The sequence below is a fragment of the Corvus brachyrhynchos genome, unplaced genomic scaffold (assembly GCF_000691975.1).
Source record: "Corvus brachyrhynchos isolate BGI_N302 unplaced genomic scaffold, ASM69197v1 scaffold188, whole genome shotgun sequence".
NCBI lineage: Eukaryota > Metazoa > Chordata > Aves > Passeriformes > Corvidae > Corvus > Corvus brachyrhynchos.
The window spans coordinates 864,978-880,464 of NW_008239647.1; the positions used below are offsets into that span (position 1 = coordinate 864,978).

Below are 15,487 nucleotides of genomic sequence, written 5' to 3' on the forward strand. Positions count from 1 at the left end.
GGGCATAAACCAGCATCAACAATACACTATATGACAGACCTAATTTTACTTAATAGCCTCACACATGTGAAATGAAAAAGGTAAGAAACAAAAAGAATGAACAGTGAAAAAGCAACTTGGATGTTCTGACGTCTCATAGTAGTCAGCTGAAATTCAAGGCACACCACATCTCTAACTACATTAAGGCTGAACTAACAGAATAAATTATTGTTAGAATAAATTACCAATCATAAACTATGAATAGAAATAATTAAAAAAAAAAACCCTGAAACTTTTATGCAAGTAAGTTTAAAGTAACCTAGATGTCATCAAACTTGGAGGAAAGAGTTATCATCTACCTGCTGAGTTCTACTGAAAGATATATATTTTTTTTTTTAACATCTTATGAAGCTGCTCTGCCTTGAACAAATGCTTTCTGAGTCAAGGAAAAGGGCCTGGTTACAGTTGTATTTATTAATCTTGACTCCTCTCACACCCTTGACTGAGCCACCTCTCCAGAAAAGCTGGATCTTCAACTATTGCTCACCTGAAAGTCTCTCTGTGGAAATGCATACGCAATCAAGATCATAAAAGCAACACAATGCTGTCAGAACCTTTCCTCCCCAGGAAAATGCAAGCTGTGTTCATTTGCACTGCCAAGCAGTGTCATGGGGCAAGGAGGGCAGGGGGAGCACAGGGACATTTCTTTACATGTGATATTAACACGGCAGCTGCTCTATTTTTAAGAATAAAACCTTCTGTGTTTTGATGAATCAGCAGATGACAATGACACTGACAATGGAAACAGTCTCTATTGTGGGCATGCACCCTGTCCACATCCCCAGTATCATTTATAGATGTCGATATCAGAGGACTGGACAAATTTGGAGGCTTTGCTTTCTAAATTAAACATGATTAGCAGCTGTCCCTTTGTCTCAAGGGCTGGTCCAGAAGAGAGTGTACCAATGTTCTACTGAGCGCCTTCCTCCCAGTCAGGCTACCTAGAGTCTGAGACAGTGCCTCCACGTGCTGTGACCTCCACACTAGTAAAGAGGTACAGCTTTAGACATTCGCTCTTGTGAGAATTTGGTTTAAAATCTATAAAAATTTGAGAAGTCACAGCAACAGAAACAATTGTGGGAAGAGAACTGTGCATAAAATGCACGGGTTTTTGAACTGGATCAGGAATCTGTGACCTAAAGTGCTTCCTAACATAGTGGTCTAAGGTTACAAGTAGGGAACGTCAAACATGTCAGGAATCACCACATTGCTCTCAAACATAATCTGTGAAGGGCAGATACAGTGGGTAACACTGCAGCAGGGCTTCTGAGAAAGTCATCCTTGAGCACAGGAGCCTTGGACTGCTGCAATCCACAGAAAGATACCTAATGATATCAGCATGAAAAAGGTGCCATTCCACTCAATCAGTGAGTAGGAGGAACATATCTGCCAAGCTAATATATATAAGAAAAGAACTTCATAATTAAACAACAGGACATAAAAAAGGATGTGAAGTACAAATGTGAAAAAATTCATAAGTAATGAATTCACAGGAGACGCAAAGATTAAATTTTATTAAAGGCAGGATTTAAGGCATTTTAAACTAACACTTCTGTGATTATTACTACCATTTCAACTCCAATACTTCTTGCTATATTTCAATTAAATATTACAATACCTGATAGTGCTCAAGGGACACAAACTGAAATAGACCAGACAGTGTCAGGAAGCAACATGAAACATGTTTTTCTTTCATGGTTTCAAAGTCAACTCCACTTGGATGCAGTTTAAAAAAAACCAAATTCAAAAACCCCACCACTAAATTTAGAACTGAAATTATATGGGACCCAAAAAATAACTGTTTGGAAGTTAGAAATCTCAGAGGTCTAAATAACAATGAACAGAACATGTCTTTCAAAGTGTGTTGGAGCTGGTTCTTAGCTGGATTACTCCCATTTTCCACTGATACAATTTCTGCAAAATCAAGTCAACTCAGTTTCACCTGCTGAAAAGTGAAGCAACCAAATGGTAAATCAGAAGCAGGGTTTTTAACCCCAGTGTGTCTTCTCAACACCTCAAGCACAAGATTGAATCATAAGTCTTGAAGCCAAATAAGAGGTTATCAATAATTCAGACATTGGCATTCAGGCATGCAAACAGCATTACCAGGGCTGGTGTTTATTGGTTCTCTTAAAACATGTTTAAAATTAGAAACATAGGCCAAAACATAGTCTCATTCCATGGAGCTTTTCCAGATTTACAACAGTGGTGTATACATACTCACTCCAAGTTTACATCAAGATCATTTAAAGACTAACCCAAAAGTCACTGAAATCAATGGAAAAACTTCAGCAGATTCAAGAGGCCTTGGATCAAATCCTACCAGAAGTATTTGGCTCAGTAACACTGCAAGGTTTCATACTAATTTTTTTTTTCCTTAATGGTCCTTGTAGAGTAAATTTGTTCAGTCAGGAAATCAAAGCACAGTGTCATGCCAGTCACTAAAGCTCAATGTCTTTTCTAAAAATAAGTCCATATTCTTTCTATTCCCTTACTCTGCCCCATGAAAATATGGCATGAAGGAAGGTGATAGTTTTGTTTATTCATGGCTCTTAGTAGAAAGCAGCTTTTCTTTTATCCTCTTAAGTGAGTTATTATAGCTTGTAAATCTTAGGTTGTTTTACTCAGCAAGACGTATTCACCATGAGAAATACACCATTACTGCCACATTTAGCATCCATTAAGACATTATTTTTATGAAATTATTTTATAACTCATAACCACTATACAAAAGGTGCAGAGAAGCCTTTAGAATATAAAATAAAAGCATAAGTAAACAAGCAAGGTGTGCTACCTAAGACACTAGGGATAGAATTCTAGCACCATTTTTGCACAACCGTCAACTAAAGCTGAGTAGACACTGCACATGAGTAATTGGAGGAAAAATTTGACTACAAATTCAGAAAAATAATCAAATTTCAAAATGTAAAATCTACCATATCAAAGGAGATCAGTGAACACGATATGCAGACATTCTGATTCTGCTGGTGACCAGCTCTACTGGATGTTCCAGAGGAAGAGACACATTATGCAGCTATTGAACAAGGACAATCAAAAAAAGTTTTCTTCAAATAACTTCTTGGCTTGTATCTTATGTCTAAGGTGTTACAGCCTTATACTCTTTTATTTATATGCTCTTATATAAGCAGATATTAACTTATATAAACAACCACTTTTTCTTTAACTCTTCTACTAAACTAAGAGTCCAAGTGCTATTTTGTAGATTGGTTACAATTCAATTTGAAATCATACAACAAAATAAAACTTTACCTAGTTTTTAAATAGCTGCTTTTCTGAATCATCAAATGTTCTCTTGAATTTTCATTCCAGACTCTAATTTGATTGCCTTCAGTGCTCAGTATTGTAGAAATAAAAACTGGAAATGCTTATAGTGCTTTCTAATCTACTGTTCTGCTAGAGCAGAGCTCTTTTTTAATCCCCATACTCTTCTTTTGTAAGTCCTATTTTAAATCAGTTATGCCTTTGGGCTAAAATTCTTCTCCTTTGAGGACTTTGTCCTAAAGAAACACATCCCTATGCTAGGAAATCTTCTCTGTGTAGCAGGAGAGGTAACTTACTGCTGCCATGGAATTGATGCGGTCAATGTAGTAGTCGGGCCAGCTGGTAGCAAGCTTATTAGGATCTTCTTGTTCCTGAAACAGAAAGTTAGGCAAGGTTACACAAGATGACTTTACAGGATGAAAGCTACTCAAGAACCACCTGGGATTCTTCACTGCTCTGCTCTTTATTGCGTTATCTCCCCCATATCCTTGTACAATGCACATAGACGTGTGGCATTTATTACAAACATTTCTGAAAGTGTAAAGTCAGCACCGTCACTATGGTGTGTCAGATAAAAAGAATCCCCTTCAGCTCAGATTATTAAACACAGAATAATAAAGCTTGATGGAGATACAGTTATCTTTGGCATCTAAGCAGCAAACCTCAGTCCCTTAAACATATTATGTTTGAAGTAGAAGGATAGCCCATTTACAGATAGCAGGTTTACATTTTGTATCTTTATACTGACAGATCTTATAAATGATTTGGTCTCTCTACTGTTATGGTGATGGTGGAATTCACCAACAAAGGGGTTTAACGTCTGCTATGGAGAAAAAAACAACAGGAACCTGAAAAGAAGCTAAAGACTGCATAATTTTGATGTGATAAACGAAAACAGGTCCAGACTGGACATTAGGAAGCATTTCTTTACCAAGAGGTTGGTCCAACACTGGAAAAGGCACCCTAGAGAGGTGGCTGATGCCCCAAGACCGTTGATTATTTAAGAGGCATTTGGACAATGCCCTTAACAACCTGCTTTAATTTGATCAGTCCTGAATTGGTCAGGCAGCTGTACTAGGTGAATGTCGTAGGTCCCTCCAACTGAGATATTCTATTCTATCCTGTCCTAATCCTATCATATCCTGTAAATACAAGCAAAATCTCAGAACATCCAAAGGAGCACAACAGCATCCCCTCAATTACAGTAGGAGCAGTAGTAATTCTTATCTCCTCACCTCCCATGTAATCCACCTGAAATCATCTTCAGTAGGCTAATCTCAATCAACCTTCTAAAAGAAGGAACCAATAATTTTTTGTTCCTTGACTGCTCAAAGGAAATTAGATTTCCTTCTAATGAATCTGTTTATTTCTAGATAGGTGTAAGAGTCCCTGGTAACATGAGGATTGCCTTCCAGGATCCTCATCTCCCATTATAAACTAAAAATAACTAACATTAACACTCCTAGCATATGATAAGAGATTGAACCACTCATCCTAACAATGACCAAAGGAGACTGTGTGGATCTTGACAATGCTGTCTGTGCACAAAAGCTTACTCACACCAGAAAAGCTACCCTGGAAGATATATTTAAAAAAATTAAAAGAACAGGTCTATCAGAGTACCTCAGCTATTCCACCACTGTTCGGTTTAGAAATGAGAAATAGCTCTACGTGCCTCCTGTTGAGCCACATTCAGAAAACACCTTGTTACCTGACAATTTCCTGCCAGGGTACATACCAACACACGACAATTCTGCACAACTCAAGATCTTCCTATTTTGAATTAAAAACAAAGTCATGACTGAGATTCGGATCCTTCCCTCTCTTTCTTCCACTGGATTTTCAACATGTAAACTAAAGAAGCATCTCCATTAATGATACTGAAAAAACAGCTTTGTCCTCATCTAGAGAAGGACTGCAGTGCAGACACGTCAAGTCAGTGTCAGGTTGCACAGTACAGGTCGTAAGCCTTTATTAACCCCTTGCACCCAACCAAACAACTAAGAAGAGTAGAAGAATTAAAGCATCATAAAGAAGAGCACTGTATTAAAAGTATGAAAGGTTGGCAAAGTGGTAAGAGATACCAACTACATCCACAATTGCTATGCACACACCATGTACCACCACCTCATGATAATAGATGGTCCAATTAAGAACAAGGTGATGTTTCTCAAATTAATTGAGAAGTTCTGCTGATTTTTCTTACTTCCGTTTCCTGGCCACAATAAGCAGGGATCTGACAGACCCATATCTCTGTCAAATAGACCATTACAGAAGTATGCAACTCTCTACCAACAGCCAGTTAGAATGGCCACATCACAGTTTTTGGTAGACTGCCTTTTGCTGCCCTTTACTGTGCAGAATAATACCTAGTGGTAACCACAACCCTGACAACAGTTTCACACTTGGCAGACCTTAGCCTCCCATGCAAAAACCAATATACGACCTTGACGATGGAAAAAAAAATTAAAAATACAACAGATAAGTACAGCATTATTTTTATATGATAATGTTATCATCCTCAAAGAGAACAACAGAAATAGTGAGCTAATCTAGAAGTATGAAGTAAGGTCATTCTGCAGGGAACCAGGCTGAGCCACCCATCTGAAGCACAATGAGTGCTCATGTGCCCTTCTGAATTTTTTTTCTGCAGAGAATTATAAAAGTCCTAGTGACAACTGTAATTGCTTGCAGAGTACAGCTGACAAGAACACTGTCAGAACAGGCAATACATGTATTATCTACATTTCTCCTGCCTCCATTCTGAATTCCAAGTAAAGGAACAAACACACATAAATTAAGGAATGCCTGAACTCATCACTTATATTCCAAAATAAGCTACAATATTTTTTGTCTTTAAGATTATTTAGGGTGAAAAATAAGTATAAATGCTTGAATGCTACCACTAACACTTCTAGATGTCTTTGTTAAACATGCAGGCCAAAAACCATCAGGATAGATAAACTAGAAGAAATCGTAATTCTGAACAATTTCCTACCTGAACCCAAACCGCTAGAAATCTCACTGTCAGAACCAATGACAAGAAGACAATGATATCCTAAAGTATACCTGTATATATGATTAGCTTGACAATGATGCAAGGTCCTTGGTATATCCTGCTTTAGACCATTCTCCACCCATTAAAATTAGCCTGAACTCTTAGTCTGTAAGTCTTATTGTTTGAATTAAAACTGGGAAAAAAATTTGTTCCAGTGGAATGCAGAATGTAAGATTTTTTCCTGAATTAAAGCCCAGACAGAAGATGTACATTGCTGAGGTTAAAAAAGTTTTAGCAGATACCCCACTAAGCAATCCTTGCTTGCTGAAGTTGTTTTGGTCTAGAAGCATATTCAGCAAAAGAGTCCATTCAATCTCAGTGGTCTTCCACACTCACTGCTCATGCCAGAATTTTATGGCTGTCAATGTGTGTTTTACTTCGCTAGAACAAATGAAAATGTAGTTAAAAACTGGCACTCTATTTCAATATGAAGTCCCAGAAAGCTATTTATACTCAGGATGAGCATATGGATTTTTATCCAGCCCCATGAAATCATTAGGTGGCACAGACTTATTTACAGCAATTACCTAAGTGATACTTTTAAAAGAGTCACGTTCACACCTGTAGCATCAGAGAAATTAGGGAAAAAAACCCCAAACATTTAACTGCCTAAATTATGTAGAGTTCTGCTCATGCTAAGAGATTGCTGTACCAGGCTTTCTCTCAAAAAGGCGAAGACAAGTTGAAAATAAAAGGCAATCAAATCTGTGGAGTAAGGTGCAACAACGGGGTGCTGGGGTTTTTTGTGTTTTGTTTTTAATATATTCACAGAAAACTGCAAGGCAACTTGATGATAATGGCAAAACCTTTCCCTTGCTCCAGGAGACACAGAGAGGGAAAAAAATGCGGCTTTAATACATAAAGCCGCATAGGTATCAAAAGCTGGAAACAATAACCCATCTGTATAAGGAAAAACATTAGCTGAAGGAATCTATTAAAGCAAAGCCTTCTTTTAGCTCCTTGAATAGTGTAAATATTACATTAAAAAACAGGCGTCAGCTTGTGGACTTTATAAGGGGCCATATCATTCTTCACTGAAGTAACAACTATGTAACTGCTGTGAAAACAGGATCTTGATACTATACAAGCCTGCAATATAGCCAAGGTATTATATAGGCTTTGACACTAATTTGGACAGGCTCCATGACTTGGTGGAAAGTGGAACTTATGACTTCATCCCAAATAGGACTTAATGGAGTTCTGCAAATATTTGGACCATCTGAACCAATCAAAATGAAAGAAAATAAAGCAAAGAATTGTGCGCACAGCTCAGCTGATCCCGAAACCCTTTTTTGCAAATCCTGGGAGACCTGATCCATTGGGCAAGCTGTTCTCTAGAGACCAGAGACTTTACAGGATGCCATGTCAGTGAGACAAGCATTTGCAATACAAAGACTGCCATACTAGACTCATACTAGACTAGTATATAGACCACTGCCTTTGTTGCAAAACTTTCTAAAAAGAAGTGCTAAACACTAGTGTTACAAAGATCATGTGGAAATGCAGATATTCACAGCTGAGCAGATCATGAAAATGAAAGACACTGTTTACATGGTGTTTCTTCCAAAATGATTTCAGCCTTGAAAGAAACAGCACAGGGAAAGCCCTTACATTAACTGCCTGCATTGAAGCTTTTCTGGGGCAAGCACTGCGTTTCAGTTTCCAGTGATGACACATTGGTATTTTACTCTGCACCAAGCCAATTCCAAAATATTGAACAGTTCTCCAGAGCATGTCCTGAAAATATGATCATGTCAAAGCATTAATAAATACATCCACAAAATTAGCAGCTTTAGAAGGCTTCTTTCCTACAGATGGAGACAGAGAGGTATATATTCTGACATGACAATTAAAACTCATTATCAGAGCTAGGAACAGACTGACACTCTTTGACACCAAATCCAGCACTCCCTTACTTCCACCATTATTTATGCCAGGTTGTTTTTATGCAATGTCAACAAATATTAACTCCCTGGGGTCAGGAGGCCATCCCTGGATGTCCAACCATTACATGGACTTTGCCACTACCTGCACACACACACCCCTGCGATAAACTGCTGATGACTCATGAAGTCCTTCTAACAGGCAAACTATAAAATAAAACTTCCTCCTTGAACAGATGCATCAAGAAATGAATCATCTGTCATAGATGTCACAGGACAAGCATGGGTACTCTTGGAATGACCTCTATTCATTGATATCACATGTCTTCCTCCACAAACCTATGTCTTCAGTAGGGCAGACAGCTGATCTTAATGTTTTGCACAGTTGAGAACAGGATGGGAACAAGCCACACACCTGATTTAAAATCTTTCTTGGAAGCCATGATACTGTTCACTGAGCTTGTCTCAATGTGCAAACACAGATGAAGAATATAAAATGAGGCTACTGTAATATAAATTCCTGTCCAAGCTCGCTCGCTGCATCATGTCCAGACACTGCATGCTCAAGTTTCTATTTGGGTCACAAGGAAGTTCATTTCCTTGCAAAAGCCACATTAAGGTTTGTGTGGTTCCTCTTCTCAACAGCCTTCACACATCATTTGAGTACATCACAGAGCTGAAAGATGGGTTATTTTACCTGGTCTGAAAGGTTAGCATCATCACATACAGCTCAGAAAATATAAATCATGGAGTTCACGTCATTACAAGAAACTTATATAGTTTAAGAAAAAGTGTAATATATTATTTATAGTATCTGATATTATAAATATATATATATACATACATGTATATATATATATAATTAGCCCCTGTAGCTATTTTTTTCAAATTTTTCTTTGAAAAGCAATGGGAATTGGAATCCTGATTACAAATAGCTGGCCATTTCTTTGGGGGGGTGTTCATATTTTTCTTTAATGACAGTTGACTGAAATTTTAACATGATTTACATCAATTAAGATCAAAGCTCTGCTGGATAAATATTCTCTATTTCTTGTTGAAGCCCTCCCACATTCTTCACAGTAACAGCTAGCTAGTAAAATGTTCATCTGAGACATGCAGGATTCAGAATTGTGTCCATATTCTGTTTCAACATGAAGTGCATGACCCTTGACATGAATATTCTGGCCACTAAAAACAAGGTGGGGTTTTTGTTTGCTTGAAAGGTAGAAGATGGTTATTACTGGTTCTCCATTTCCCACGAGTGCAAATCTTTTCCCTTCAGAGACGTAAAGACTCAACTCGTCGCAGCATCTGCCATTAATGCTGAGTACAGTCCAATCTTGTAACACCTTGCACTGCACACTGACAAAGGCCCTTCAAGAAATTAACATATTGGGTTTTCCAGTGTCTCTATCAGTGAGATCAGCAGAAACAGGAAAAATGGGATGCAGACAATTACACAGTACTCAGTTACACAGGAAATCTGTAGTGCAGCCAAGAATCAATCCACATAAGTGGTACTGCACTCTCATTCAAATCACCGTTCTCCCTTTTTTCATGTCTGACCTACTGACTTTTCTTCACTTTAAGAAGTTCAGCTTTCAAAGAAACATTTACTTGTTTATTAACACATTGCCCATTCTACTGGCTGTGTCTCAGTTCAGAGCAGCCAAAGTTTCACAAATAAAAAGTGCTTTCATTGTAAGACACAAAATGTGTTTGATCTGCTGCGGGACAAAATGCTAATTCAGATGTGGAGCTAAAATACATCTAAGCTTTTCAGACAGTTTATGCCTCCAAAAAGCCAGCCATGTCCCAAGAGATGCTAATTTTGAAACAGCACAGACCATAGGACTGAACCATTCACTAGACAGATGTGGTCACCGCTCCATTTCTCAGACTTCATGACTAGCATTTACACAAATAGTCTCAGAGTTTTGGGAAGGAAGCTATATCCAAGCCTTTTAAGCACAATTTACCCAGATTGAGAAAAACAAACATTACTTCTCTCCCTGGAATTAAGCTATTGATGTGCAGATAATAATCCTTCTGCCACAAAAGCAGTCTACTGTATAACTTATTAAAAGAGAATATTCATTAATCACCAGCTGGAGCATGCAACTGAGGAGTTCTAATTGCCTCTCACAAAGGTCAGGTATATCCATACAAACTTACAGTTCACTGCATTATGACACAGGGTTATTTTCCTTAACAGATCACAGGGTGGGTTTTTTCTTTTTTTTCTTTTTTAGCTTCATTTAGCCCAAGCTCTGCCCTGTTACCAGTAACTTGACAAACCTAATTATGATCTCTGATGCTGCTTACTAACTGGTCTTTCAGGGGAAGAATCAAAGGCTTCAGATTATTATTTATATTACAAAATACCTAATACTGTCAAACTGTGGAACTCCCTGTAAAAAGTACAATAAAGTATAAAAGTGACAAAGGGATACATTTATGAACAATGCAGATTCCTGCTTAGAAAGCATTTCCTAATATTGAGAGAAGCTTCAGTGTGGCTGCAATTCACCAGCATGGATTATCAGTCATTTTTGAAAGATGGTTGGCTCTACCAGGGCTGAAAACTTTCCAGTCAAGTTAAATATATGATTTTTTTTTAACTAATTATGCCATCTCTCACTTTTTTTTTGCTTCCCAAGCACTCAAAGATACAGAATGTCCAGCAGTTGTACCTTATACACACATGATGTGTCATTTCCAACCTCCTCTAAAACTCAAAGACACTTCAAATTAATTATTCCTAATTGGTATCAGTCTAAGGGTAATGAAGGCCATGCTTTTATTTCTTGTCCTCCAGAAAACACAGGAGATCCACTGCATATATGGACAGGGAGAGTTGCTCACAGAAAATAGACTAGAATGCCATAACTGGCAGGCAGAAAGGTGGTTGGTGCATTGTTTTGAGCCAAAGAATTAGTGCTGTCTGAAACCTCAGAAGCCTCAACCACTGATTTTAATGTATAACTGTGGTGTTTAAACCAAGCTTACATTTACAATAAACGTCTCTGGCATAAGACTTACAATAGATTGCTGATGGAGGGAGTCCCATTTTAAGGAACTTTGTATTTTAGTAGGATTACATAGTATACTTCCAATTTTAAGAACCTGTCTTCTCTTCTCTTTACTCTTCTTTTGTCTTTTTACCATTCTCCTCGATACAGACAGATGTGAACTTGCTGCCAGCATTGACTGCAACAGCCTCTTCTTATCACTTACGGATCATACAAGCCCGCTTGTCCCTCTTCAAACATATTGAGCCCTGCTACAGGATGGGAATCCCACCATCACCATGCATTAATTTACGATTATAGTGTGTGAAGTGAGCAGGAAGATAATTGCCCCTATGTTTACAGAACTACTTAATTGTACAGCTGAGGTCACATTGAATTATCCATCAATTTCTGCCCTCGGGACAAGGCTTTCTTGCCAAATTGAAGTGCACCAATATTAAACATTGTTCCTCTGTTGAATCTTTAGCCTCTGCCATGGCAATTGGTGTCTTGTTGACTAAATTGTCCTGTCTCTGTTGCTGCATAAAGATCCTTCTGTGCTATTACCTGAAGTCCATAGTCATGTTTAATACCTTTTACATGCTCTACTTTCCACAAGTCCCAAACCAACCAACTGCTATTTTGCTGTTGATAAGTGTATAATCTAAATAATGAGCTGCCAGATAAGGTGATCCATGAATTCCCTGCACTTTAAATGAAAAAGTACTCAGGAGCCTACCTTTCCTCAGCCCATCCACTTCTTTTGGAGGTGAAGGGAAACGTCCACTAGTGAGGATCCTACCAGTTAGAAGATTGATTCATGATCATTCTACCCAGAGGGTCTTCAGAAGAAGACAAAACGTTTCTCATGGACATGGCCTGCTCAGCGGGTGTGTGGCTGTGGACTTAGGCTGTACTCCTGAAGCACAGCTCTGTTCCCACAAGCCTGCAGCAAGCTTGAGGTCAGGGTCAAGGTTCTGCAGTAATGTCTGTAATCTGCAGCAGGTGAAGCCAGCAATCTGTCACTGTCCCAACAAACCCTAAGCAGCAGGAGCAGGACATATTCTATTGTTTCGTTAACAACCAAACTCTGCACGGTCCCTCCTACTCTTTACTCTGTGTTTGTACAGGTACTGTGTGTACATTTCCCTTAACCCCATCCAGCTTATGGTCAACGTTCCATGGATACGGAAAAGGACTTTTTCCTTACCCCACCAGCTTACCTTTTCTCCTTTCCAACAGCACTGTTTTCAGCTGTATTCTACCACACCAGAATGTTGTCACTTGGGACTGTCTCCTTCCTCACTTCCTTTCCTCCTCCTCCTGGCATTCTTTAGTCAATGTGAAAAGCCACAGAAGGGCCCAGACCGTGTAACTGAACCTCCAAGTTTATCTTTTTGTCCTACTGTTTATCTCCAACAAGCAATCACTTAAAATCTTCTGTAAATAAAACGAAGTCACCTACCATGCATGGCAAACATTCTGTATGTTGCCTGATGATGGACATGAAATGCCATTTACTGTGCTCAAACATACACAGAACTACCTAGGACACACCTACTTAGAGCCAGCAGAGATATTTAGGACAAGTCCTTCTGGAAGCACACAGAGATTTTTTTAATACCAAATTCTAAAAGGTTTCTCTTCACTGTTCATAACCCATCCGCTGTCTGTTTTTCCAGTGACACTACTGCTTGCTTTAGTTCACTTCTGCTCTGGGTCCTTTAATAAGCATGATGACAGTAAGATGGTCAGTGCAGCCAGTGTATGTTCCTTTTCTCCATCATTTAACCCTTCACTATTGAAAAAAAAGTTAGGAGTTATGAGGCAGGTGAACAAAGGAAATAAATACAGTCTGAGAGGCCCATGGCTTTTAAGCTGCTAGCCCAGTATTTGAGTGTATCACTCTATCTACCTCCGCCCTTTCCATAAACTCAGGTAAAACTGTTTCTCTCAGCCTTCATTTCTCTCACTTAGCACATCTGCAAAGTGTTTGGGATGCCAAGTGCCTTTCAACAGATGACTGAATTATCACGGAAGATAATGTGATTTTCACCTCAATTAAGGTGCGTATCTGAAACTGTCACATCTGACTGCAATGAAACTAAACAACTCTCCAGAAAGTAGAAGGAAATTTCTTTCTTTCTCTTCATAGCTGTCACTATATTCTGACAACTCTTCACTGTGTCTGTTTCTAAACTTCTCACTGAAAAGATAGGAATTCAGCAACTCTTCCTGCTCAGTATTCACTGGCTTCTTTAAGCCTGGTGAACATTCTGTGAAATTCAGAGTAAGCCCTGATCTCTGCCGAATTTGCTTCTCACACACCAGACAAACATGTTAGTTATTTACATATTCTTTGCCCCTGCTTATCCACCAAAGACTAATCTGAATGGTGAGGACTGCATCGTACAGAGTATATGTTGCAGTTGTTGTTGTTGTTGTTATTATTATTACTATACGCCATCAGCCAGACTGGCTCATATTCAAATTGTGAAGAACCAGAACTTTTCCAAGAGAGCAGACAAGGACAGAACATAATCCAGTGGCATCAGCATTTACATGTACTTCCCATGCAGCAGAGTTGGATTGCTCACCATTATTTTTGTTCTTAAGTACAGCAAATTACACCATGCTAGTAGGATGACAGCTGGATAAATGTTTTCTTTTTTTTTCTTTTCTTTTTTTCACACTAGGGTCAAATCTGCTTCCACTGAGTCCTCCCAAACTCCCACAGAAGGCAAGCCAAATGCAAAACACAGCATTAGGCATGATGATATCAACAATTTTCTAACTCAGGACTGTTTGGGGCCTGATTTTTGATTGGTGTTGAGTTCTAACTTCAACTGAAGCACTAGTAGCTCACCTGAAAAATGCAGACCTGCAAGATGGACACACCAATTCTGCATATTCAGAATGTCTATAGCAAATACCATGGCAAGTTTATGGCATTTTATGTCTTCAGCACTCTGAGCTAATGAGGTAGGAAGGCATTTTTTAAGCAACAACTAAATTTTTTTTTGGAGAGAGAGAGGAGAGGGAGGAAGAAACTAAAAATATTCCATGCTGTTCCCATGGGGGGGTGGGGAAGAAAATACTTTTCAATTATACATAAATAAATATATAATTTCAAGACCCTGACCAAAGGTAACCTCTTAGGCTAGGATAAATAAATGAATCTGCAACTGTTGGCATTGCAACATGGAAAACATAAACCAAATACAGCAGACAACTTGGAAACACTTATTATCTCCTTTTACGTCTGCTACAATGTGGTCTTTTAGGTGTCACAATTCCAAGCTGTAATAATGGTGTATCATTAGAATTGTGCATGCATTTTTGCCTTCTTGACACTAAACTTATACTTTAAATTGTTACAGGAGTGACTTCAAGAAAAAAAAGTTAAGAGGAGTCTCTAACGTCATTAAGCCTACTATATTGTTTCGTCAAGTAATCACTTTGAGGTCTTTGCTATAGAAGCCAAAATAACATGGAAAAAACGTGAGAAAGAAGAAACAATTACAAGAGCTTCATGATAAACCATAAAAAGCAGGCAATGACTCTTCTGAAGTATGCTGACCTGCTTAAAAAATAATAGGGCAACATCAACAAATTTATATTATAATCATGTAAGATAAAATTTCTAAATTCATTATATGGAACTATAAAAGAATGAGATGGTATCTTACATGAATCTCAAGTTTTATTTTTCCAGTGAGAACACATTCTCTGCATTAAATGATGTAGAAGGAGATTTTAGGCTTTACTTTACGCTGTATTAATGGTGCTGCCCAAATTTGGGAGCTACTGCTTCAGCCTATGACACACGTTAACAGGTTCCATCAACCAAACAGCTCTTTCACCCTGAAAAGACCCAAGCACACCACTAATCAGGAAATGTGCATATTTGCTGTATTAGTAACACTCTTGCAGCGTTTTTCTGTTTTCTGTTACTTCCAGAGTTCCTGAATTTGACTTTCTTAAGCCTACTTGCATTTATAGCAAAGTAATTTTTGAAGTCATGGGCCTGTCTTCCATACCTAGGCTAAAGATACTGAAATGACCCAATGGTAGCATCAAGCTAACAAATCATTCCAAACATCTGAACGTGAAGTCATTCTGCTAACAGAAAAAAGGAACAGATGCTGGTGGGAAAAAAGGAAGTTAACTCCACAATTGCTGGCATTTTCCAAACATCCTTCTGAAGGAATGCC

The 15,487-nt window shown here is 38.4% G+C and overlaps 1 protein-coding gene across 7 annotated transcripts in view; it reads right to left on the reverse strand.

The window, feature by feature from the left end:
* DAAM2 (dishevelled associated activator of morphogenesis 2) overlaps positions 1-15,487 on the reverse strand; it is a 205,353-nt gene that overhangs the window by 75,013 nt on the left and 114,853 nt on the right. For all 7 annotated transcript variants that reach the window (XM_017742338.1, XM_017742339.1, XM_017742340.1 and 4 more), the window contains one exon: positions 3,618-3,692. In XM_017742338.1, the coding sequence (XP_017597827.1) occupies positions 3,618-3,692 (75 nt within the window). The remainder of the gene's footprint in view (positions 1-3,617; positions 3,693-15,487) is intronic.